The 27,536-nt window shown below is 40.0% G+C and overlaps 1 protein-coding gene across 4 annotated transcripts in view; it reads left to right on the forward strand.

Moving 5' to 3' along the window:
- The window catches only part of LOC123703891 (serine/threonine-protein kinase Genghis Khan), a 66,710-nt gene extending 39,605 nt beyond the window's left edge, over positions 1–27,105 (forward strand). For 2 of the 4 annotated variants that reach the window (XM_045652078.1, XM_045652080.1), the window contains 20 exons: positions 77–127; positions 767–886; positions 1,493–1,609; positions 2,474–2,644; positions 3,581–3,675; positions 3,928–4,054; positions 4,517–4,657; positions 5,919–6,126; positions 7,046–7,212; positions 7,983–8,166; positions 8,628–8,813; positions 12,871–12,963; positions 13,912–14,034; positions 14,630–14,729; positions 16,221–16,371; positions 20,171–20,243; positions 20,856–20,937; positions 22,934–23,033; positions 25,908–26,002; positions 26,974–27,105. In XM_045652078.1, the coding sequence (XP_045508034.1) occupies positions 77–127; positions 767–886; positions 1,493–1,609; positions 2,474–2,644; positions 3,581–3,675; positions 3,928–4,054; positions 4,517–4,657; positions 5,919–6,126; positions 7,046–7,212; positions 7,983–8,166; positions 8,628–8,813; positions 12,871–12,963; positions 13,912–14,034; positions 14,630–14,729; positions 16,221–16,371; positions 20,171–20,243; positions 20,856–20,937; positions 22,934–23,033; positions 25,908–26,000 (2,382 nt within the window). In that variant the 3' untranslated portion in view covers positions 26,001–26,002; positions 26,974–27,105. The remainder of the gene's footprint in view (positions 1–76; positions 128–766; positions 887–1,492; positions 1,610–2,473; positions 2,645–3,580; positions 3,676–3,927; positions 4,055–4,516; positions 4,658–5,918; positions 6,127–7,045; positions 7,213–7,982; positions 8,167–8,627; positions 8,814–12,870; positions 12,964–13,911; positions 14,035–14,629; positions 14,730–16,220; positions 16,372–20,170; positions 20,244–20,855; positions 20,938–22,933; positions 23,034–25,907; positions 26,003–26,973) is intronic. The other 2 variants (XM_045652079.1, XM_045652081.1) reach the window with 2 other exon arrangements.
- Positions 27,106–27,536: the final 431 nt, after the last annotated feature.

Raw genomic sequence — 27,536 nt, forward strand, 5'->3', positions numbered from 1 at the left:
TGTGACTAATAAGTAATTTTGTTTAATTAACCGCTTATTATTTTGCTATAATTTTGTTTACCGCTTTTACGCATAGATGTCGCCGCAGTATCGTTATAGAAATGTGCAGCATTGTTGTAACTCGAAGGTGATTATGTTTGTTTGTTTTTTTTATTTATATTTTGTGTTTAATTGCATGTTTCTGCGCTTTTTTAAATATTGACTAATATGTTTTTTGTGCCATGTTTATAGTCAAACTAAAATCGACTCTGACGACGTCTATTTTTGTTCCATTAAAAGTTTTCATAAGTATTATCTAATCAGTACTAATATTCACCCTAGTGTATGGTGTTATATTACTGATTTTAGAATTTGATTGTGTTTAAAATAAAAAAGTGACCGTTTTAACTAAGATAATGAAAAATTAACAACTTGTGAAATTTTGAAGATGTATATGTATCAATTCAAATGAAAAAATGTGAAGCGTGCTTTGTCTTTTAAAATTTACATTTTCATTTGATTTTTTTTGGATTCTAAAACGACCAAATTTTTATTATTTTAACGTTCATTTTAGATATGTGCTCATGACCAAATGTTATGAGTAAACAACCATTTTCGATACAAAGATGAAATATTATGTAGGTATATCGAAAAAACTAAACTTAATAACATTAAAATAAAATTAACTATCCTCGGCCAAAATCATAAGATATTATACTCATTTATATGAAAAACGTGAACTAGATAAACAAAAAACGAAAAAACTAATAATAAATATTCAAAACAGAGAATGTACGGCTCCCAACAATCAACGGCGTTAAGCGGTTCAGCCGAATCTCAAGATGAGATGGAACAGCGCGCAGCATCGCCCATTTCGTGCAAGAGTTCACCGAGCGAAATGTCCACTGTATGTATTATTGGTGTATTTTTGGCCGTTTATGTATGTATATGTTATTAAAAGTTGCCTCATCCTAATTTTAATCCTAATTTAAAATTAGACGTAACTTCCAGGGTTTTGAGCCCAGTAGAATGACCAGTAATATTTAGGTTTATGTGCCATATTACATCCTAATTTTGTAACTCTGCTCACATTGACACATTTTTAGGAATTATTAAAAATTTATTGATTGATGTGATCTATTCGAAGCACAGTTTCTTAACAGACATATTCCAGGTCTGCAACATAAATTCAACTAGACAGTGCAAAGCATAATCATAATCATTTTATTCATCAAAAATACAAAATTAAATACATAGAATCTTTATGTTAATTAATTAAACTATGTTTAAACATAAAAAATCTTTACTAAAAATTATTTCATGAATAGACACGAAAAACAATTTTTCTCGTTTCAAACAACTTCTCTTCATCATTCAAGAATCCATAAACATCTTTAATAAACGAATAGACAATTCTGTACCTAAAATGAACAGATTTCCAAAAAACCGCAGCAGTTTTCTAAACCTAAAATCCTAAACCGATATCGATCAGATAGCCACTAACCTCTAGCAGTATTCCCTACAGGACACGTCCACCGCGCCGCCTGTGGCGGGCAAGCAGAAACTTCACCAATTTTTAGTCAGAACATTCAGCAGTCCAACAAAGTGTAACCACTGCACTTCTCTTATGGTGAGTGTTTGAAATATTAAATTTATCAGAGATTAGTAAAGGTATTAATAAAGAATATAATATGTCTGCATACTAAATTTCATAATATCATATAATCAGACATGTTAAAGTGAAACTTTCATACAATCAGACAGGTTAAAGTTAAACTATATCATACAATGAGACAGGTTAAAGTGAAACAATATCATATAATCAAACACGTTAAAGTGAAAATATCTTTCAATCAGACAGGTTAAAGTTAAACTATATCATACAATGAGACGGGTTAAAGCGAAACAATATCATATAATCATATATGTTAAAGTGAAACTATCATACAATGAGACGGGCTAAAGTGAAACTATACCATACAATCAGACAGGTTACAGTGAAACTATATCATACAATGTCCAAAAACCTATTATATATTACGCAACTGTATTTTTATGTCAATAAATTGAAGTGAAATTTCTTTGGACACGGCAATACCGTCACATCATGTAGTAAAGCGACGATTTTGGTATCTTTGATTCTTTTCAAAGATTTTCCACTTCTGACACTAAACTTGTGTTCGGGTCGCTCACGCTTTATTTTCGATTTGTAACATGACAAAACCGGTGTGCGTCAAATCGGCGTGATATCTAATCTTTGAACTCGTACCTTATGGTTTTATATCAATGACTATATTTTACGTGTAAACCGGTGTGCGTCAGACCGGCGTGATATCTAAACTTTGAACTTGTACTTTATGGTTTTATGTCAATAACTACATGTTTACGTGTAAACCGGTGTGCGTCAGACCGGCGTGATATCTAAACTTTGAACTTGTACTTTATGGTTTTATGTCAATAACTACATGTTTACGTGTAAACCGGTGTGCGTCAGATCGGCGTGACGCGGCAGGGCGTGGTGTGCGAGCGCTGCGGCGTGGCCGTGCACACGGCGTGCTGCGCGCGCGTGGCGCCGCGCTGCCCGCTGCCCGCCGAGCGCTGCCGCCGCCCGCTCGGCATCGACCCGGCGCGCGGCCAGGGCACCGCCTACGAGGGATACGTCAAGGTATTTGTTGTGCCAGCTGTTTAGGTTGCCGCGTGCGTTAAACTGGCGTGACCAGCGGGATGAGGCAAGACATGGCGTACGAGGGATACGTCAAAGTACTTGTTGTGCCAGGTGTTTAGGTTGCCGCGTGCGTTAAACTGGCGTGACCAGCGGGATGAGGCAAGACATGGCGTACGAGGGATACGTCAAGGTACTTGTTGTGCCAGGTGCTTAGGTTGCCGCGTGCGTTAAACTGGCGTGACCAGCGGGATGAGGCAAGACATGGCGTACGAGGGATACGTCAAGGTACTTGTTGTGCCAGGTGTTTAGGTTGCCGCGTGCGTTAAACTGGCGTGACCAGCGGGATGAGGCAAGACATCGCGTACGAGGGAATCGTCAAGGTACCAGTAGTAATAAGTGTTTAGGTTGCCGCGTGCGTTAAACCGGCGCGGGCGGGACCAGCGTGATGAGGCAAGATATCGCATTCAAGTGACATGTAAAGGTGTGATCAGTTCTACTGAACTGACCAGAATAACAACTGTGTTATACTGTACGTAAAAAAACAAGTAATGATCACCACTATATCACATCATCACAACACATCACTACTATACATCGTAATATACTACCATATACAATCAGACTTGTTAAAGCTCCATATCATTTACTCAGACGCGTTAAAGTAAAGTTCCATATCAAACAATAGGCACGATAAGGTGAAGATAAATTGTTTTATTATTTAACAAAATACATCAAGTATTTTGTTTGAACAACGTTCAAAGTGTAAGCAGGCGCTGACTATTACGCATATATACGTAAAAAATATTTATTCTTAAGAGCTACCCTATATCATTGGAACTTTTATATTACTCCCGAGTTAACCTTTCTTAAAACAATTATCGAAGTAAAACCTTAATATTGCAATTTTAATAAAATTCAATAATATATTGTTTATAGGTGCCAAAACCAGGCGGTGTCAAAAAGGGGTGGATGCGGCAATTTGTTGTCGTCTGTGATTTCAAACTGTTCCTTTACGACATATCGCAAGATAGGTAAGTTTTACTCAAATCATTTTAATTAGATATCCTTTCTTGAAGTACCTACTATTACATAAATATTCATATTGGTGTTACACAAGGTCTTTATACTATTTTTTTTTTCAGATTTTGAATTTATAATTTTCATGTTTCATCATAGCATTTTTTTACAATTTCGATTATTTACGCGGGTTCGAATTACGCTTTGTGGTCAATTTTTTTTCTATTAAAAAAAAAATATATCTAAATTTTTTTTTTTACTTTCAGAAACGCGTTACCGTCAGTGTGCGTCAGTCAAGTGCTGGACATGCGCGACCCGGAGTTCAGCGTCACGTCAGTGAAGGACTCTGACGTGATACACGCGAGCAAACGCGACATACCGTGTATATTTAGGGTTAGTTTGTTTGTTTATTTATTCATAAGGAAGGTGAGGAAGGTTTTATTTGGGAAATAGTTTTTTTGGTGGATAAAGTAATTAAAACCTTGACTTAAAAAATCATTGGATGATGTCCAAAAGCAATTTTTGCCTCTCATTGTAATAAAATCGTAGTTGTCCCAATAAATAACGTTTTAATGATCTTTTATCAAGAAATAATTATATTTATAGAATTGTCGTGAGGTTAGCCTTTGATTTGGTGATCATAGTACAAACTTATTAAATAGATATTAATTGAAATTAAAGTAAATATAAAAACTGTACAATTACAGTAACATTTCCTTATTATCATTGTAGAATGATAAATTATATAATTAAAGATATATAGGGACAATTAAATGATTGGGGTGTCTCAAGGATCTATCCTAGGCCCTTTGCTATTTCTACTCTTCATTATTGTAAAACAAGTAATTTCTACAGATATCAACGTCGCAATTAGAAGGCGGCAAACGTTACCATACACTCATGTTGGCGGAATCGGAGTCGGAGAAGACGAAGTGGGTTGTCGCGTTGAGTGAACTGCATAGGATATTGAAGAGGAACAACTTGCCGGATAAATGTGTAAGTTGTGTTTTATTGTTTCAGATTTAAATCTTGATTTGGTAATTTTGATGGTAGTGAAGCATACATTTTTGATTTTATGGATTGTAATGGTGTGTTTCGCTATTTATTTTTAAAGTGTAAAAGAGCTATAATTTTTAAAATGTTTAATTTTGATGATATTGTAACTTTTATCTATATTTAATTTATGAATAAAGATTTTTACTTTCTTATTAGTAATGGGAAATATCATTTCGAATTGTTTTTGATGTGTATTGTGCATGCGCAGGTGTACAGCGCGGGCTGCACTGTTAGTTATATGCTGCTTATATAACAATATAATTGTTTCTGATGTGTTTGTATTGCTTTGCGCAGGTGTACAACGCGGCTGCGGCGTTTCTGGCCATATCTTAATATATATAAATCTCGTGTCATAATTTTTGTCCTCAATGGACCCCTAAACCACTTAACCGATTATAATAAAATTCGCACACCATGTGTAGTTCGATCCAACTTGAGAGATAGGATAGGTTTTATCCCGGAAATCCCACGGGAAAGTGTACTATGCGGGGTTTTTTCTGAAAACGCGGGCAAAGCCGCGGGCGGAAAGCTAGTATTATTATAGTTGTTAATGTGTATTGTAGGTGTACAGCGCGGGCTGCACAGTTGGTTATATAATTGTAACTGTTTGTGATGTGTTTGTATCGTTTTGCGCAGGTGTACAACGCGGCTGCGTTTCTGGCCGTATGTTATTATAGTTGTTAATGTGTATTGCAGGTGTACAGCGCGGGCTGCACAGTTGGTTATATAATTGTAACTGTTTGTGATGTGTTTGTATCGTTTTGCGCAGGTGTACAACGCGGCTGCGTTTCTGGCCGTATGTTATTATAGTTGTTAATGTGTATTGCAGGTGTACAGTGCGGGCTGCACAGTTGGTTATATAATTGTAACTGTTTGTGATGTGTTTGTATCGTTTTGCGCAGGTGTACAACGCGGCTGCGTTTCTGGCCGTATGTTATTATAGTTGTTAATGTGTATTGCAGGTGTACAGCGCGGGCTGCACAGTTAGTTATATAATTATTCAATTTATAATTTAATTTTTATGAAATATTGTTAAAGCGGTGCCTACCTGTAATTTAGATACGTAAATACTAATGTGTATTTTAAGTTAATTTTGAATTGTTTGAACAAAATATTATGTATCTGTGTAGTTGGTAAGCCATTTTTGAAATAAATAAATAAATTATAACTGTTTGTGATGTGTTTGTATCGTTTATTGCAGGTGTACAGCGCCGCGGCGCTGGTGGACGCGTCGGCGTGGGCGGGCGTGCGCGGCGTGCAGTGCGCGTGCGTGGTGGAGCGCGGCCGCCTGTGCCTGGGCGGGGACTTCGGCCTGGCGCTGCTCGACCTGGAGCGCCGCGAGCTGCTGCCGCGCCGCAGCCACGCGCCCGTCGCGCGCGCGCTCTACGTGCCCAGCGAGCACCTGCTGGGTGAGTGGCGGCGCTCGTGTTCCGCTCAACATACGCCATATGGCGTAACTGCGCGCTCATCTTTTATTTGTTTTAAAGTGAAACGCATCAAGTATGCCTTCGTGTGTGTTACGATGTTGCACAAATAATACGGAAAAGTGCAAAGGAATAACTTTCATCGGTAAGTACCTAACTAGATAATTATTTTTAAAACTTAGTTAGAGCAAAAATATGGCGCACAGATTTTGTTCGTGGTATCTCCTCCATACGTAGTAATATTATCTCAATGGTGGCGGCGTGTGCTGTGCGTGCAAGTGCAAGTGCGGCAAGCGAACACGCTGCTCGCCATGGAGCGGTCACACGGATCGTGTTTATGGAACGTGGTCGCATATAATATAGTGATTATGGAACGTGGTCACACATAATATCGTGATTATAGAACGTGGTCACACATAATATCGTGATTATGGAACGTGGTCGCACATTATATCGTGATTATGGAACGTGGTCACACATAATATCGTGATTATAGAACGTGGTCACACATAATATCGTGATTATGGAACGTGGTCACACATAATATCGTGATTATCGAACGTGGTCGCACATAATATAGTGATTATGGAACGTGGTTACACATAATATAGTGATTATGGAACATGGTCACATTGGTCGTGAGTCTGAAACATGGTCGCATAGGTCGTGAATCTGGAACGCGATCACGTCATATTGTTTTATGGAACACAATCACACAGATTAAAATGCTTCTGAAACCCGGTTACTCTAACGAACATGCTTCTGGAATATATACTTGCACAAAAAATGCTTATAAAGGTTGAAAAATTTTAAAGATTACCATTAGAAATAATGCGTGTTCACATATTATAATCTCACGATAGAAACATATATTTATAATGTTTTTTTTTGTTATTTTCAACAGTGGTGATTGCGGGTCGGGGGAGACACGTGCGGCTCGTACCGATACGAGCACTAGAATGTCCAGAAGCAGAAAGTGTGAAGCTGGCAGAGGCGAAGGGAGCCGTGGATGTAGCGGTGGGGGAATTGGGCGGGTCTGCGTACGGGTTCGCGGTCGTGTGTAAACGGCAGGTTAGTGCATAAAAAAAAATAAAAAAAAGATTATTGCAGTTAATATATAAATATAATAGATCTAATAGAACGGAGTGGTTTCTTTTGCGAACAAGATAACGGACAAAATTTGATTCTTAAACTTAATAACTTTATTTTCCAAAATTTAACTTACCATTACTTTTTTGAGATGTGATTCTGTTCAGTTGTGTTCTTCTCTCTCTCTCTCTCTCTATTCTAATATTATATACTAGTTTACCGCCCGCGGCTTCGCCCGCTTTGTCCAAACCTAATAAATTATATACTAAAACCTTCCCCTTGAATAACTCTTATTTATTAAAAAAGCCGCATCAAAATCCGTTGCGTAGTTTTAAAGATTTTAGTATACATATGGACATAGGGACAGAGAAAGCGACTTTGTTTTATACTATGTAGTGAGTATAAACATGGAACATGTCAAATGTCATAATTTCTGTATTTCATTGTCATTTATTTAATAAAACCACAAGTCGCGTCAAGTAAAAAGAACGCTGACGGCTAAGCTGCGCATTGGCGATTTATCGGTCTATCTGGTGTTATGAGATGGTATAAGAATAACAAATAGGTAGTTGCGAAGCCACGATTCGCGAGCCTAGTTCAAAAATAAAATAATCGGCACATAGCTTTCGTGCAAAACTCGATCCATGTGCAAACACACCCCATCACTTTCATCCAGCGTTCTTTTTACGTGACGCGTACTGTAACCTTTAATTTTTACAAGTTTTTAACCCGTATCTACTTGTAATACACAGAACTCATGGGTGGTGCTCGTATACGAGATAACACGCACGGCCGCGCGACGATACCGTGTGGCTGAACTACGAGCCGCCGCGCCCGTACTCAGTGTGCAGCTTTGCCGCGGAAGGCTTATACTCGGCTACCGTGGGGGGCTGGTTGCGCATACGCTGCGTGCGGACTTGGATAGACCGGCTGTTTGTGAGTAGCGCACACACACTTGCGTAATAAAAAAAAAACATACAAACAAACACGCACATACATGCGTGTATGTACACGTGTAATATACATACATACGTAAGTAGTGAGAAAGTAGAGGTAGTGTGACGTGCGCATGTACGCTGCATTTGATTTTGACTCGCCGCATTATCTGTGATGGGCATCGAGTTTCGTACACGTACTATGTTTTCATGCCACCGGTCGTGTCGCCGGCATTTGCATTTTTCATCTGCGGCACGTGTGGCTTTTGGTTGCTGGTGGCAGTTTGCTTGCGGCTTCGATACGAAGTGCTACGAAATATGTATAACAAAACAAAAAAAAATACATGCAATTCACACGTAATGCGTACGTACCAGTTAAATACGCACGCACGTACGTACGTGTGTACGAACGTGCAGTACGCATATTGTTTTGTTTGTGACGTGTCGTTGTTGTGGTTGCAGCGCTGGTGCACCCCGAGAACCAGGTGAGCGTGTTCCTGTCGCACTCGGGCGCGCGGCCGCTGTGCGCGCGGCCCGCGGGCGCGGACTGGCTGCTCGTGTTCGCGGCGCTGGCGCTCTACGTGGACCGCGCCGGCATGCGGGCGCGCGACGCAGAGCTCATGTACACGGCGCACCCGCTGCACCACGGTGCGTGCACACACCCAGCACACACACACCCGCTGCACCACGGTGCGTGCACACACCCGGCACACACACACCCGCTGCACCACGGTGCGTGCACACACCCAGCACACACACACCCGCTGCACCACGGTGCGTGCACACACCCGGCACACACACACCCGCTGCACCACGGTGCGTGCACACACCCAGCACACACACACCCGCTGCACCACGGTGCGTGCACACACCCGGCACACACACACCCGCTGCACCACGGTGCGTGCACACACCCAGCACACACACACCCGCTGCACCACGGTGCGTGCACACACCCGGCACACACACACCCGCTGCACCACGGTGCGTGCACACACCCAGCACACACACACCCGCTGCACCACGGTGCGTGCACACACCCGGCACACACACACCCGCTGCACCACGGTGCGTGCACACACCCGGCACACACACACCCGCTGCACCACGGTGCGTGCACACACCCGGCACACACACACCCGCTGCACACACACACCCGCTGCATCACGGTGCGTGCACACACCCGGCACACACACACCCGCTGCACCACGGTGCGTGCACACACCCGGCACACACACACCCGCTGCACCACGGTGCGTGCACACACCCGGCACACACACACCCGCTGCACCACGGTGCGTGCACACACCCGGCACACACACACCCGCTGCACCACGGTGCGTGCACACACCCGGCACACACACACCCGCTGCACACACACACCCGCTGCACCACGGTGCGTGCACACACCCGGCACACACACACCCGCTGCACCACGGTGCGTGCACACACCCGGCACACACACACCCGCTGCACCACGGTGCGTGCACACACCCGGCACACACACACCCGCTGCACACACACACCCGCTGCACCACGGTGCGTGCACACACCCGGCACACACACACCCGCTGCACCACGGTGCGTGCACACACCCGGCACACACACACCCGCTGCACACACACACCCGCTGCACCACGGTGCGTGCACACACCCGGCACACACACACCCGCTGCACCACGGTGCGTGCACACACCCGGCACACACACACCCGCTGCACCACGGTGCGTGCACACACCCGGCACACACACACCCGCTGCACCACGGTGCGTGCACACACCCGGCACACACACACCCGCTGCACCACGGTGCGTGCACACACCCGGCACACACACACCCGCTGCACCACGGTGCGTGCACACACCCGGCACACACACACCCGCTGCACACACACACCCGCTGCACCACGGTGCGTGCACACACCCGGCACACACACACCCGCTGCACCACGGTGCGTGCACACACCCGGCACACACACACCCGCTGCACCACGGTGCGTGCACACACCCAGCACACACACACCCAGCACACACACACCCGCTGCACCACGGTGCGTGCACACACCCAGCACACACACACCCGCTGCACCACGGTGCGTGCACACACCCAGCACACACACACCCGCTGCACCACGGTGCGTGCACACACCCGGCACACACACACCCGCTGCACCACGGTGCGTGCACACACCCAGCACACACACACCCGCTGCACCACGGTGCGTGCACACACCCAGCACACACACACCCAGCACACACACACCCGCTGCACCACGGTGCGTGCACACACCCAGCACACACACACCCGCTGCACCACGGTGCGTGCACACACCCGGCACACACACACCCGCTGCACCACGGTGCGTGCACACACCCAGCACACACACACCCGCTGCACCACGGTGCGTGCACACACCCAGCACACACACACCCGCTGCACCACGGTGCGTGCACACACCCAGCACACACACACCCGCTGCACCACGGTGCGTGCACACACCCGGCACACACACACCCGCTGCACCACGGTGCGTGCACACACCCGGCACACACACACCCGCTGCACCACGGTGCGTGCACACACCCGGCACACACACACCCGCTGCACCACGGTGCGTGCACACACCCAGCACACACACACCCGCTGCACCACGGTGCGTGCACACACCCGGCACACACACACCCGCTGCACCACGGTGCGTGCACACACCCGGCACACACACACCCGCTGCACCACGGTGCGTGGTGATATACAGGGTGGAAGGTTAAGATGGGGCATGAAGGGCAGGTACCTTAACCGTTGTAGCTACATGAAAACGTTCTTAGGAGACTATCCTTAAATTCTTGAGAAATTTTAATCTGCATTCACAGATTTTTGAAAAAATGTACGGTCAGCAAGGAAATCGGCAGTTTTCAAAAAAATTTTTTTTGATGCCAATCGATCCAGTTTCTCATGGGGATCAAAACACTCTAAAAGACCAACTGAGGTATGAGTACTAGAAAAGTCAGAAATCGCGAAAAACTATTTCCACACATTCACTAAGAAAATAAGTGATTCAACAAAAGATGCGCTAATAGAAAACTCCAAAGAGATTTTCAGGCTTCAATATTTTTTGTTTCTGATTATTAAAACACATACCGACAATAAGAAGAAACATTAATTTAATTAAACGGTTGTCAAAGAAAATAATAAATAACAAAATAATAACAAAAAACATACATTGCGTATTCTCATTCAATACGCGTGAACGACGCGGACGTGTCAAGCTTTTCTTAAATGAGCCACTTTCTGCTAGATTTTTTACAAGATTCGCAATTACCTTTCGCGTCGGTACCTGTCGCATTGGGTAAATATTCCTGTACCATTCCAATGCAACTGTTGGGTTTTTATTATTTAAAAAGTAAGCCTCTAACAGATCTAAACGTTCCAAATTATTTAAGGACATTTTTAGTGAAGACAGAGTAACTTTTGGTAACTTTTGTTTTCTATGTGTTATTGTTTACATAAGCCATAAAAATGTGACGTGTTCGTTCGATATTCAAATTTAAATAATTTTTCATCTCGTGCACGAGCTGCCAGCCACCGCCCGCTCACGCCCCGCGTCGCTGGCATGTTATGCTGCTGTGCCTTTGTCTTTTTACTTGTTCATGAATGAAAATAGTTTTTCGCGATTTCTGACTTTTCTAGTACTCATACCTTAGTTGGTCTTTTAGAGTGTTTTGATCCCCATGAGAAACTGGATCGATTGGCATCAAAAAAATTTTTTTTGAAAACTGCCGATTTCCTTGCTGACCGTACATTTTTTCAAAAATCTGTGAATGCAGATTAAAATTTCTCAAGAATTTAAGGATAGTCTCCTAAGAACGTTTTCATGTAGCTACAACGGTTAAGGTACCTGCCCTTCATGCCCCATCTTAACCTTCCACCCTGTATAGCCTATAAGCCTTCCTCGATATGCAATAGTTGGTGAAACGCAATAGTTGGTAAAACACTTTACTCGACTGTAGGGTGTATAATACTGTCATTACAACTGCTATTACAAGTGCACTTAAACTGAAGAACCACAGGACTATAGTATGACGCACACATACATAACATACATTATACATTACACACTACAGATAAATGAGCTGTCTAACACTGAAAGAATTTTTCAAATCGGACCAGTAGTTCCTGAGATTAGCGCGTTCAAACAAACGACACACACCCAGTACACACACACCCCGCACACACACACACCCACTAGCTACACCTTGCGGTTTCACCCGCGTGGCTCTGTTGATCTTAGCGTAATGATATATAGCCTATAGCCTTCCTCGATAAATGAGCTATCTAACACTGAAAGAATTTTTCAAATCGGACCAGTAGTTCCTGAGATTAGTGCGTTCAAACAAACAAGCAAACTCTTCAGTTGTATAATACTAGTATAGATGCAATACAAAATCCTTAATTTAACACACACACATACACAAGAGAAAAGGAATAATAGGTACGTGTTTCTGGAACACGGTCACAAAGACGATGCTATCGAAACATACAACTTTATCATTGTTGTCTACTACAATTATTATTTGTTTAATTTAAAAATAAATAAACTTAACACATTAAAACAAACAAATATAACAAAATTCTAGAAAAATTACCGATCTATTTACGCAAGAATTACAAATCACAAATTCATTATTATTAACTTTAAATCTTTCAGCGGTGAACGACACTCACCTATTGATATTCACGGCGTCGCATATAGACGTGTACGACATCGAAACTGGGGAATGGGTGCAAACTATTAATATACGTAAGTTTTTTTTTAATATAATAAAATATATATTTACTAGCTGTGCCGCGCGGTTTCACCCGCGTGGCTCTGCTCCTGTTGGTCTTAGCGTGATAATATATTATAGCCTATATTACTCGTGGATAATGTAGCTTTCGAATGGTGAAAGAATCTTTAAAATCGGTCCAGTAGTTTATGAGCCTATTCATAACAATCAAACAAACAAACAAACAGACAAACAAAGTTTTCCTCTTTATAGTATTAATTGCCTAAAATAGATGTTAATTTGTGTCTTTTGGTAAATAGTCTTACAATAAACGAGCATAACAATTTCTGCATATTACAAACCTCGATTACTATTTTACTTGTTTTACGAACCGAGTTATTTAATTTTGTATGTTTATTTCAGGCTCACACCAAATTTTAAACATTTTTGTTTTCCGTTTTCTATTGTCAATTTATTAGCCGACTTAATTCTCCAATAACAACATAAAACAGTTTATTTTTATTATTTATACAATGATTTAAAAAAAAATACTTTTGATTATCTTTTTAAAACTTCATATCAATCTGTAAACAAATTCTTCTTTTCTTGTATCTATTGTCAATTGAATAGCCTAAAAGGGGTGACAGACGTACGAGTAAGTACGCGAACTTGTGGCTCGACGACCTTTTTCGCTCGTGTGTCACCCCAAGTACGCGTACTTAAAAACCGTCGAGTAAGTTCGTTGACGATCCAACATGTTTGAAATTTTACTCGAAGCCCGCCTTGGCTCGCACGTCTGTCACCGCCGCGAGCCGAGTAAGTACGCGAACTTTAAAACCGCGACTTTAAAGTTCGTACGTCTATCAGCCCTTTTAAATTCTCCAAACCAATAAGCAGCTATTTTTTGACAATACTTTTTTTTCAATAAATTGAATATTATTTTGATTTGTATATTTATTTTTCAATATTATTATCGTTCCCAGCGAACGCCCGACCCTTGGACGAGGGCGGGTGGGTGTGCGCGGTGGGCGGGGGCGGAGGCGCCGCCTTTCCCTTCTCCAACGAGGCTTCGCCCTACCTCGTGTATCTGAGACCCTTGTTGACGCGTGAGTCACTTTTGTATGTTGGGAATAGGGACGGACCTAGTGCGGTGCCTTGGGGGACACCCTATAGATATGAGTGTTTAAATATACTGGGTGGACATTTTCTATGGAGGGAAAGTACTTAGATGTTACGTTAGTAGCCAGGAAGATAAAATTTTGCTGAAAGTTTAAATAATCCTTAATATTTAAAAAGACATAGAATTGCATTTAAACATTTTCGAAAATTCATTTATTTCGGCTTCTAAATGTTGAAAATAAAACATTATCGTATATGCTGCGATTATTAACGAATTTTCACAATAAATATACGAATAAACTCTGGTCATGTCAAGAAGAATTAAGCATAAATTTTGAAGTGAAACTTCTTTATCGGGGTTGGAAAAAAATTTAGTGTAACATTTTTTCGTTACGCGTGACATTTTTCCGTTACGCGCCATCTTTTTCTTATCCCTACCGCGCGTGATTCGACGTATCTCTGTAAAGTTGCGTATAGTAAATTATTTTTTGAAAAATAAGGTCATAAAGAAGTTTCATTTCTTACGTGTGTACACTAATACACATTTTTTTCTATTTTTATTAATCGATTGAATAATTTCAGAGGGTCCGTTGAATGTGGAGACAGCGACGTACGGAACGAACAAGCGACGGTTTTCTGTAAGAGAACAGTCGCAACAAGCTATCGAGGCTCATAATAGATTGTGAGTACATGTTATGTGTTTTATTGTATTTTGTTGATTACTAGCGGTCCGCCCCGGCTTCGCCCGTGGTACCTACATGTTTAAGTTTTTTTTTATAAGAACCATCCTCGTACTTCAAGGAATAGATTCCGCAGCGCACGCGATGACAGAATTTTTATTAAAGATTTGTTTACACCTTGGGTTACATTATTGCATTTTTGGTAAGGATCTCTATTTTTTTTTGAAAATGCAATATAGCCTATGTTGCTCAGTGAAGATGCAGCTTTCTAATGGTGAAAGAATTTTTAAAATCGGTCCAGTAGTTTATGCGTGAAAACCATACATACATACATACATAATTACAAACCTTTCCTCTTTATAATATTAGTATAGATTCGATAATATGTATTTTATATTTATTACTTAGTTTGACGTTTCAATTGTTAGTTATATTGGGTGATCTTTACTTACTTTGCTCCGTAATTATTTAAAAGCGCGTTTGCGAATATCAAAGCGAGGGATATACAATGTACATATTGAGTTTAATGAATTTATGAGAAAAATTGCGCACTTCATTTATAAATATTTTTAACGTATTATATTTTCATCGTATTTGCTATTATTAGTTTTATTGAGTTGTTTGTCATGTTTTTTTTTTAAATTCATTAAAAATGTCCAGGATTTTCCCAGTAAACCCATTTTTAATGCACTAAATTTATTATAAAATTGGTCTCATTCTATTATCGCGCCGGTGAAGGTCGACTTATATCCGGATCTACTACTACCATAGAAATCTAAATAACAAGACACATAGAAGTGCTATAATGTCATAATTCGTATGAAAACCGCTGTCGCCAAAATCAACACCGATTAAACAGTACACACAAGTAAACTATGCCTTTTATTGGACAGCTTGATTTTAGTGAAAACTAACTTAAATATTAAATTAAGCTTTTGAATATGTATCCTAACGCACGAATTTACGGTTTATTTTAGAATAACATCCCTAAGTATATGAGACGTTTTGTTTCTTTTTGCTCCAATACGAAAAAATTCGGCTTTTCTACAACAGAGGTTGTCAATTTTCAATAGATATAACTTTGAACATAAGCTCATAGAAATAAGGTTGAAATTTGTGTTAAACGTGATAATAAGAATGGTCGGCTGTGTCATTCATTGTTATTTCGATTACTATGGTGACACTCGTAATACTTGTAAATATTCTTTAATTTTAAGGAAAAACGGCATTATTTCTAAAAAAAATATTTACCGATGAAATGTTATTCCTTTATAAGTATAATTACAACTTGTGGAAGTATTTCCGCAATGGGAAATGCTGAAACACACCATGTTTACACACGCACGTCTCTAGAGCAACTGAACAGCGATGAACGCACTTGTGGTACCTATGGTTACCATCTGAGCGGCGACAATGTCACGCGCGCTTACGACTTCTAGTGTCTTGTTATTTAGATTTCTATGACTAATAACTAACCAACCCCGTTACCACAGATCGGAGCGTCGTTCCCGCCTGATCTCAGCGCCGACGAACTTCGCGCACGTGTCGCACATGGGGCCGGGCGACGGGATCCGCTCGCAGCGGCTGCTCGACCTGCCCACCACTGTGGAGACTGCCGACGATACCGACCATGATGCACATCAGGTGCGATACTAATATTTACTAACATTAGTTTATAAGTCACGTACTAACAATCAGGTGGGATACTAATATTTACTAACATTAGTTTATAAGTCACGTACTAACAATCAGGTGGGATACTAATATTTACTAACATTAGTTTATAAGTCACGTACTAACAATCAGGTGCGATAATAATATTTACTAACATTAGTTTATAAGTCACGTACTAACAATCAGGTGCGATTATAATATTTACTAACATTAGTTTATAAGTCACGTACTAACAATCAGGTGGGATACTAATATTTACTAACATTAGTTTATAAGTCACGTACTAACAATCAGGTGGGATACTAATATTTACTAACATTAGTTTATAAGTCACGTACTAACAATCAGGTGGGATACTAATATTTACTAACATTAGTTTGTTTATAAGTCACGTACTAACAATCAGGTGCGATTATAATATTTACTAACATTAGTTTATAAGTCACGTACTAACCAATGATATTATATATAGAAACAAGAGGTAGATACGTTACCAACGCACCAAAACGTAAACCGTGAATTGGTCCTAATTGGGACCAGTGGAATCAGTCAGATTGTGACTTGTGACAGCGAACGCACATGCTGATATAAACGTTAAAATTATCAATAATGCCTTCTTGTGTGTTTAGAAAGTGCACAAATTACGATAGTAAAATAAAGAAAGATAGAGGGATATCATATCACAGGCAAATGTATTAAAATATTATAATTTTAGAGCAAAAATAACAATTTGCAATTATTAATGAATGACACTTGCTTGACACTTGTATTGAAATAATGAAAGGGATAAAACATTGCTTCAATCACTAGTGTGACAAAGCTAGCGCACACTGTGTTCAAAGATTATCATGTAGATACGATTATTGAAAATAGAACGGTTATTTTATTAATTTCGATTTGGGTAAATACTTGATTATTTTTATATTTAAATCCACACAGTGCATGTAATTAACAAATATATCTATTTATTATATACAATGAAATCGTGATGGCAAAATGTTTGTTTGCAAAAATGATGTTGAATATACGTATACATTAAAGAAAAGATTATCGCTACTGACGAAAAATGCTATTTGCTTTTCTGTAAATAGCTATTGAACATAAATTTTATTTGTGTTTTAGATAAAAAAGGCTTATACTTCATCCTTTCTTTTATTTCATACTTTTTTTCATCTAGGCACCACTATTATTATATCCTACAAGTTGGAGTGATGACCTTGTACGGGTTCCGGGAACTGCCTTGAAACGAATAGCGTAAGATCGGTCCGTGTGGAGTTCTATAAGGAGGACTATGCTCAGCAGTGGGTGTTTATCGGGTGAAATGATGATGACCGAAAACGAACACCACAGCTAGTAATAAATGCTTAATACAGTTATATCTCCAAAAAAGTTTTTTTCATTTTAATTAAACTTCATAATAGAGGTCCGCGCCGCAGTCCAAAAGCCCAGCGGCGGCGCGCCGGGTGCGGCACCCGGCGCGGCGCGGCGTCGCCGGCGTGGGCTAGTTATTTTTAAAGTTATTAGGGGGTGGGCGGGCAGTAGAAAAATCTCTCTTTAAGTTTAATAAAAAATTTATTTTTATTAAAATCAAGTAGCTTAACTATTTAGTGATGAACATGATAATTATAAACATTGCCAATAATTTTATTGGCAATGTTTTTTTATGTCAGAGCAAGCAAAGGAGCCGGTGGGCCACCTGATGTTAAGTGGTCACCACCGTCCATAAACACTTGTAACACTCCGGCCTTTTATGGACAAATAAGCTCTTTTCTTGAAGGCCCCAATGTCGTAGTTGTTCGGGAACACCGCAGGTGGCAAATCGTTCCATAGTTTCACCGTACGCGGAAGGAAGTTGTGGGTGAAGCGGACAGTGGTGGAGCGCCAACCATCCAGATGGTGCGGATGGAACTGGTTTTTACGGCGTGTGGTCCGGTGGTGGAACTGTGCGGCTGGTAAAAGGTGGAACAATTCCTCAGAGCACTCCCCATAGTAGATTCTGTACAGTATACAGAGAGACGTAACGTCTCTCCGCACTGACAGTGGGTCGAGCCTATCGGAAAGCCTACGGTCATCGACAATTCGAGCTGCTCGACGTTGGATGCGGTCAAGAGGAAGAAGTTGATACTGTGGGGCTCCGGCCCAGAGATGAGAACAGTACCCCATATGCGGTCGCACCTGAGCCTTGTACAGCTGAAGTCGGTGGGCCGGCTTGAAGTACTGTCTCGATCTACTGAGCACACCAAGTTTTTTCGAGGCTAATTTAGCCTTCGCTTCCAAATGACTGCGGAATTGAACGTCACTCGAGATTTCAACTCCGAGGATTCCGATTTTCGGCGATATACTAAGAGGAGTACTCTTAAACCGAGGTTCTACGACAAATGGGGTCTTTTTAGCGGTGAACGCGCAAACCTGTGTCTTTAGGGGATTGAACTCGATTAAGTTCGCCCCAATCCGAGACTTCTTGGAGAGAAGACTCGACTTCAGGCACAAGTTTGTTTCGACTCTCATTGAGGCTTTCCTTTGAGGTGTTTGCACGGCCGGGATAAAGAGCATCCCCCCTACTGTCGTCTGCATAGCAATGAATGTTACTGATTTGTAACAAATCATGTTTATAATTATCATGGATAAAAATAATTTTGTTAACTTTTGCAGTATTTAGACGCGATCTCTTCGCAGTTAAGACTAGCCCAGCTACAGAAAAAACCCTTTTACTTGGCGTGCTTGAAGCTGGGTTAGATAGAAGCGATCGCGCTAATTCGGCAAGCCCAGGAAAAACAACTTTTTATTTGTTCCCAGAACTTAAGAATGTTGCCCTTTACATCTCCTAAATCTGAAGGGTTAGCCGTAGCCAAATATCTCCAACACTCTTGAGCGACGTCGTCATCCCCATCAATAAATCTATTGGAGTGTTTTTTGGCTAGCTTTTGGAGTAAAACATCTGGCATCGATATAGTAGACATTGTCTATTATCGTTGCCGTGTTGTAGACAACAACGCGTGCTGTGTTCGCGCGCAAAATTTGAACTCGGCGCCAATTTTTCTGTGACCCGGCGGCGGCGGCGGCGCGCCGGGGTCTCTCGGCGGCGGCACGCCGGCGTGGCGCGGACCTCTACTTCATAATAATAATTAAATAGTAAATGAAATTGTCACATTTGTTTACGTGTGCAGGAAACGAAACATCTATAACATTGAACCTTCTGTGTCGTTAGTCTATGCCAATTGCCATGGCAACTATTTGTTTATTTATATTTAATTGGTGAATTCTTATGACTTTTGCTTACACCTGCGCGGAAGTGACAAACTATCTTTGTCTTTTTTGTTTATATCATTTTATTATAGCCATCTCTCTTATACAGTCTGTCAATGTAATAAATTAAGTAAAATGAAACTTGTATTTGTGTGTGCCTGACACTGCTTAAGAAGCATTTTTTTTGGATATATTGTGAGTATATAACGTATCTATACATAAAATATCATTGGTACTAACAATCAGGTGGGATACTAATATTTACTAACATTAGTTTATAAGTCGCGTACTAACATTAATGGATCTCTGTCATCTAATTGTTTAAAATAAATAAATAAAAAATAAATAAACCCTGTCTAAAGTTTTTTGTGGTTATTGTTTTGCCATGGTTTGACATTTGGATTTGGATTCGAACTCGCGTCTTTCGCCTTACCGGGCGACAGCTGACCTGTCAGCCCAATTTCCCTTAAAAATGTCTCTTATAAAGCAAAAAATTAATTATATTATAATTAAATTATTGTAGATGTACAGCAGTCGAGATAGCAGCAAGCGAACGTCGCCGCTCACCGTGTCGCACCCCACCGGTTCTTATAACGGTAATCATTTTAAATTATTTATAAATAATAATAATAAAAAAAAAATTATACTTTTTACTTATAATGAAAAATGACGGATTCATGGGCATTTATCTCTGATTCTTATTCTTACATATTTAAATGATGAAATTCTTATGTTTAAGCCTTTCAGGTGGTCATACTACAAGGGCATCCTTGAATTGATATTTTTTGTAGAAATGCCGCAGAATATAGTGTTATATCTCGTATTCGTTTGTCGAACAACATTTATTCAATATTGCTGAAGGGGTCAAAATGTTGTCGCATGCAAGAACTATAAGAGCTAGCGCGCAAGAGCAACTTTTGTCTCGGCAACTATTTAGTCTCTCCCATCAACTCTATGGGCTAGTAAGAAAGTGCGCGCACATAGCGACGCAACTCCCCATAGAGTTGATGGAAGAGACTAAATAGTTGCGGAGACAAAAGTTGCTCTTGCGCTCTTGCTCTTCAACATACCGTTATCAACTCTGTGTCATGTTTCTAGCAACATGTTGGCAGCAACTTTGTAGCAAAACATGTTGACCATGATGTCCATGTTTGAGTAAACATTTTTTTATTTGAATTTATTTGATTAGATTTGATTTGATTTGGCAGGTTCATGGCGATCAGGCAGATCTCGCGAGCCGCCGACGGAAGCTCCGCCATCACCGCCGCTATCGCACAGGCCTATGGACAGGTAATATCTAAGATGTTTAGAAATTAAAGACTTTTTAACTGATTTTAAACGCGATTTATTCAACGACGAAAAGTGATGGAATCTATCATCAACTGCCAGATGTTGCGGTACCTAGAAGATCATCGGCTGTTAAGCGACCATCAATACGGTTTCCGTCGCAGCCGCTCGGCCGGTGATCTTTTAGTTTACCTAACACATCGTTGGGCGTCTGCAATCGAGAGTAAGGGGGAAGCCATGGCAGTTAGTTTAGACGTAGCGAAAGCATTTGACCGGGTGTGGCACAAGGGGCTCCTCTCCAAGTTGCCTTCGTACGGCCTCCCTGAGAGACTTTGCAAATGGATAGCCAGCTTTCTCACGGCAAGAAGCATCAAGGTCGTTGTCGACGGATCATGCTCAAAACCCATGCCTGTGAATGCTGGTGTCCCACAGGGGTGCGTGTTATCGCCTACGCTATTCCTCTTGCACATCAATGATATGTTACGAATACGCGATATACATTGTTATGCTGATGATAGTACGGGTGATGCCGCTTATACCGGATTTGCAAATATCTCTCAGGAGCAAGTGGACCAGCACAGAAAGGAACTTGTGTCAAAAATTGAGAAATCACTCGATGAAATCTCGATATGGGGGCAGAGTAACTTAGTCGAGTTCAACCCCTCAAAAACGCAGGTCTGCGCTTTCACCGCGAAGAAGAAGCCTTTTGATGTTGCGCCCCAATTTCAAAACACTCTCCTTAAGCCCACGCCTTGTATCGGAATCCTCGGGGTTGACATTGCGAGCGACGTTCAGTTCAGGGGTCATCTGGAGGATAAGGCTAAACTAGCCTCAAAGAAGCTAGGGGTGCTCGCAAGAGCGAGACAGTATTTCACGCCAGCTCATCGCCTACAACTTTACAAGGCCCAAGTTAGGCCACATATGGAATACTGTTCTCATCTCTGGGCTGGAGCACCCCAATACCAGCTACTTCCTTTTGACCGCCTTCAACGTCGAGCCTCTCGAATCATCAACCGACCCGAGCTCACCGATCGGCTGGATCCGCTTGCACTGCGGCGTGACGTTGCATCGCTGTGCGTATTTTATCGGATATACAATGGAGAGTGTTCTGACGAGCTTTTTGGACTAATACCATCCGCGCAGTTCCACAACCGCACTGCACGACACAAACTGAAGTACCATCCACACCACCTGGATGCGTGGTGCTCGTCTACAGTGCGATTCTCGAGACACTTCTTACCGAGAACCACGCTGTTGTGGAATAAGTTACCTGCTTCGGTGTTTCCTAATCACTTTGACTTGGCCACCTTCAAGAAGAAAGCCTACAAATTTCTAAAAAGCCAACAAAGCGTTCGTAAAGTTTCTGACAATGCGAACGCTCATGGGCGGCGGCGAGCCTCCAGGAAGTGAGTCGCCCGCTCTTTTGTTGGAGTTTACATAAAAAAAAAAAAAAAAAAAAAAAAAAAAACGACACACACTGGACAACAACCACTTCATAAGATTTGACCAATCACAAATTTAATTTTTAAATTTATAATACTCGAGTAAAATCAAACACTCGAAAATACTAATATAGATGTTTATTATAATAATTATTATCGGTATTTTACTAATGTAATAATGATGTATGTGTTTTTTGAGAAAATTTCTTTTTTATCTCAAGTAAAAAGATTTTTCAAACAGATAGTGGATTATAAAACAAAATCAACAGCGTATGTTTGTCTGTCGGTCTTCGTAATAAACTCAAAAACTACTGCACTATCTAATCTAATCTGTTTAGATTTAGAAAACGCAGACGGAAATTAATTTTAAAAACTATTACAAGGGTAATAGTTAATTAAAACCAAATTTTGACACTAGGTTATATTATCCCTTCTTTTGTGTTTCGGATAAATAATTGTGTATATTTTTACTAGTGTATGCTTTCTCTTTTGTTAATACCACGTATTCGATGGTAAATAATATTATAAAAATATGCAAATTAATGTTTTATTCACAGATCGGTGGGGGGAGGTTCGGCCGGTAGCGGTTCGTTATTAGAGAGATCTATAACGCCTCTCAGTTTGGGCAGTATGAGTTCACTGCACGATGTTCTCAAGGTAATATTATGTGTTATAGTTTATTTATTTTTGTGTATTTTATATAATATCTATGCTATTGTCACTACACATCATAAGGCAACGACGCTTCGTCTGTATGTATGTATGCATATATCTTTAAAATTGCATAACGGATTTTGATGCAGTTTATTTTAATAGATAGAATGATTCAAGGTTTTAGTGTATAATTTATTAAGTTTTTGACAAAGCGGTCGAAGCCGTGGGCGGAAAGCTAGTAGGTAGATAAAAGAAAATATAAGTACTATAAGATGTCCTTTCTCGGGTATCAAAATATCTCTACATATACCAAATTTCATGCAAATTGGTTCAGTAGTTAAGGCGTGATTGAGTAACAGACAGACAGACAGAGTTACTTTCGCATTTATAATATTAGTAGGGATTATATTTGTTTTTTGGTAAAAATTAATTATGGTTACATTAATAAATAAAATGTATATCTAAGCACAAACACGCTGGTTATATGAATGTAAGTTATACTACTTATATATTATATACTAATTTATTTTTTTAATATATCGCTTTAAAAATATTATTTTTAATGTACAAACTTAATATATTATGTTAATGCTAACATAGTAATTTCTGTACATTGTATAGCGCATGGCTTATAAATCTTTCCCGCCATTTACTTTAAAAGGTTAAAAATATGTGTATGCTATTTATTTATTTAATATGTATTTTCAGTGTAAATATCATAACATTTTATGTATGTATTCCACAGGTCTTCTTTATCTTATCGACAGTTAATAAGATGAATATTTTTTGAGCTTACGGTAGGGATTTTTTATTTTTATATATTTTTATAGATTTTTTATTTAAGAGGGCTTATTCAATTTAACGCAAGTCAAAATCTCCGCGATCTATTACGATAAATCGCGGCTTGCGCTATCCTTTTACTATGAAAAGCATAAGTCCACAGGAGAGCGCCGAGCAACACGTCCTCTCTCTGGGCAGGCTCGCTGCCGACTGATTTTAATCGGGTCGCGCGCAGTGTTTTATAGTACTTTAAAAAAAATTGTAGAAAAATAATAGAGGTACCTTAGTTGATTTTTTAAATTTAATCTTATAAGTAAGACGTTCTTTTATTGCAATATGTATAAATTATATTCAACTAAGTCAAATATCTTGGTGAAAATAATCATTTTGTCGACTATAATTTCTAAAAAAATTCACATTGTTCGGATTTTAATTTCGTAAGTTAGGAGTCCAAAATAAAAAAATCTTTTAACTAACTATTTTAATAAGGATTTTTGCAGTTAGTTAAAAAAAATGTGTGTTAGATCTGTCAGCAATTTCAGATATTTTTAGCTTCGAAATTGACACTAAAAGTGAAATCAAGTAATCATCGGCTCAGTTATCTTGATGGTATTCACAAATACTGTATTAATTGAAAAAAAACTCTTAACTAACTATATAGACAATAAAATTTCCTAAAATTATTAGTAATTCATATGTTTGTAAGATAAGTGGTTGATAGACAATCTGGTTTGAAAAATCACATATTTGAGCCAAACAGCGCACGGACCGCGTACACGGCCTTAATGTATATAGTATATGACGTAGTATTTTAGAGGTTTTAATAGGTATTAAAGAAATGTACAAAGATACGTTAGAAAAGCAATAAATTGTGCAATACGTTTTGATTTTTTTGGGTATAATTGTTGTTTTTTATTATATTATACTATTTTACGCCGCCTACCAGACTATATATTATTAAAAAATTTAATTATTATATATGTACATACATAATAAGCATGTTTTTGTACCGTGTTGAAGCCCTGCCGCCGACCTTATAAGGGAACTGTGCGAAATCTGGAGTTGACCATTCATTCGAATGGCAGACGCATTCTTCATAGAGTGTTTAAGTAAATATTTATATAAAATTATTGTTAGAATATCGCTTTCATACACTAAAACTTATTTTAGTTTGTCCCTTTTTTGCGTAGGGTAAATTGTATGGGAGTGAAAGAGACGAAACACGTGTTTTATAATATTTAGAACTAGCGGTCCGCCCCGGCTTCGCCCGTGGTACATATTTCCCAATAAAAGGTAGCCTATGTTCTTTCTCAGGATCCAAAGATTGTCTGTGCCAAATTTCATCAAAATCGGTTGAGAGGTTTAAGCGGGAAAGCGTAACATACAGACAGACCGACAGAGTTACTTTCGCATTTATAATTTATTAAGTAGGGATGACTACGTATAAAAATTGTTGTTTAAAATAATGGATCACATAGTAAATTTATTTGAAACTAGCGGTCCGCCCCGGCTTCGCCCGTGGTACATAATTTACGTTTTCCCTACATAAGAACCATCCTCGTACTTCAAGGAATATAATAAAAAAAGAATGATCGAAATCGGTTCAGCCGTTCTCGAGTTATGCGCTTACCAACACATTTTGCGATTCATTTTTATATATAAGAAGAAGATGGATAATGTTATATGGCTATTTCATGTGTGGAATATAGTTAAAATTAGTATGTAGTTAAATTCAAGCTATTTAACATTCATAGGTTTTGTTTAGTGAGCGCTATAAGCTATTCTATAGAGTAACGGCAGAAATAAATATCTAGATCTAATACAAAGGCAGTAGATTTTTTTTTTATTTCCCCTTTTTTACCCACCCATAAAAATATCTCTTTCAATTTAAAATTAAACGTACGATTATAACCTACATAAACCGTCCAAAAATAATTGCAAAAAAAAAAAGATTAAAAACAGTTTTCATAATGTTTTATTCTTATTAGCGAATAATATTTTTTCCTAGTTTGACTTTGAATAAACCAAAAACTGACCACAAGAAAAGAAATAAACAAAAAATACAGTTTTCACAGCCTTTTTTCCTGTAAATTAAAGGGCATATTCCAGGTGGGCACGGAGGGCGTGGAGGGCGCGCACTCCGACAGCAGCGCTGCGGCCTCGCCCACGCGCGCGCACCACGACACATGATCGTATGTATGCGCTGCACTACACTAGAGTACATTACACTACACTAGAGTACACTGCACTAGAGTACACTGCACTAGAGTACACTGCACTAAGCGTACACTTGCACTAAGAGTACGCTGCACTAGAGTACACTACACTAGAGTACATTACACTAGAGTACAGTACACTAGAGTACACTGCATTATAGTACAGTGCACCAGAGTACAGTAAATCAGAGTACATTACACTATAGTACAGTACACTAGAGTACGCTGCACTAAGAGTACGCTGCACTAAGAGTACGCTGCACTAGAGTACACTATACTAGAGTACGCTACACTAGAGTACGCTACATTAGAGTACACTACACTAGAGTACGCTACACTAGAGTACGCTACATTAGAGTACTCTTCACTAGAGCACACTTCACTAGAGCACGCTAAACTAGAGCACGCTACACTAGAGTACACTACACTAGAGTACACTACACTAGAGTACACTACACTAGAGTACAGTATACTAGACTACACAACGTGACAATAGAATATATTAGATTATGCAACACTACATTGAAATTAACTAGACTATCATTCACAGTATTGCACTACATTAGACTAAAATACACTAAAATGTACTGTACTATATAAGACTAGAGTGCACTAGATTTCATTACATTACATGACACTAGAACTATGTCACTGCACAGCAATGCACTTTACTTAATTCACTGTACTGCACTACACTAAAATAGAGTAGATGAGACTAGTCTGTACTTACACTTAATTACACTGCCCTAGATAAACTATACTAGACCATAATTATATACGACAAGACACTACAATACCTTAAGGCTTTAACTATAATACATAGTAAACTATAATACACACTAGAATTATCTAAAACACACTATATTTTACACAAATACACCTAATATTTAATTATATGATTTATTTTTGTGGTACTATGTAAATTGACCAATGACTCGCACGCACAGGGGTCAGCTAGACGCGTACTGGAGCGTCGACCTGTCGAAGCTGTACGCGTGTTTCTGCTGACGCGTCACGTGAAGCGTGACGTGTGACACGTGTCGTGTCGTGTCACGTGCGTCGCATGAGACGTGTCGAGTTCACGTGCTACGTGCCAACGTCACGTACTTGTGACGTGTTACCCCGTGGGTATCGTGTCACGGGTGTTGACGTGACATGTATACGTTCGTGTCACGTGCAAGTTTCGTGTAACGTGTGTCGTGTCACGAGCCAAGTGCCGCGTCACGCAGTTTGTGACGTATTACCCGTGACATGTATGATGTCGTGTCACGCGCTAATTTGGTGTAACGCGTTGTATTGAACGCCAGTTGAGACTTGAGTTTGTGATCGCGTAGTGTAAGGTGTCTTTGTATGGAATGAAATTGATTATTTCTGTTATATTTCGAAGGAAATTCATGTTTGAATAATGGTTTTTGTTTAATTGGTGCACATGATGTTTTTTTTTTTAAATTATAAATTGCATGAAGACCGAGACATGTTCATTAAAAAATCTATCGATACAAAATAAATA

Source organism: Colias croceus, chromosome 27, assembly GCF_905220415.1.
Source record: "Colias croceus chromosome 27, ilColCroc2.1".
NCBI classification, from domain to species: domain Eukaryota; kingdom Metazoa; phylum Arthropoda; class Insecta; order Lepidoptera; family Pieridae; genus Colias; species Colias croceus.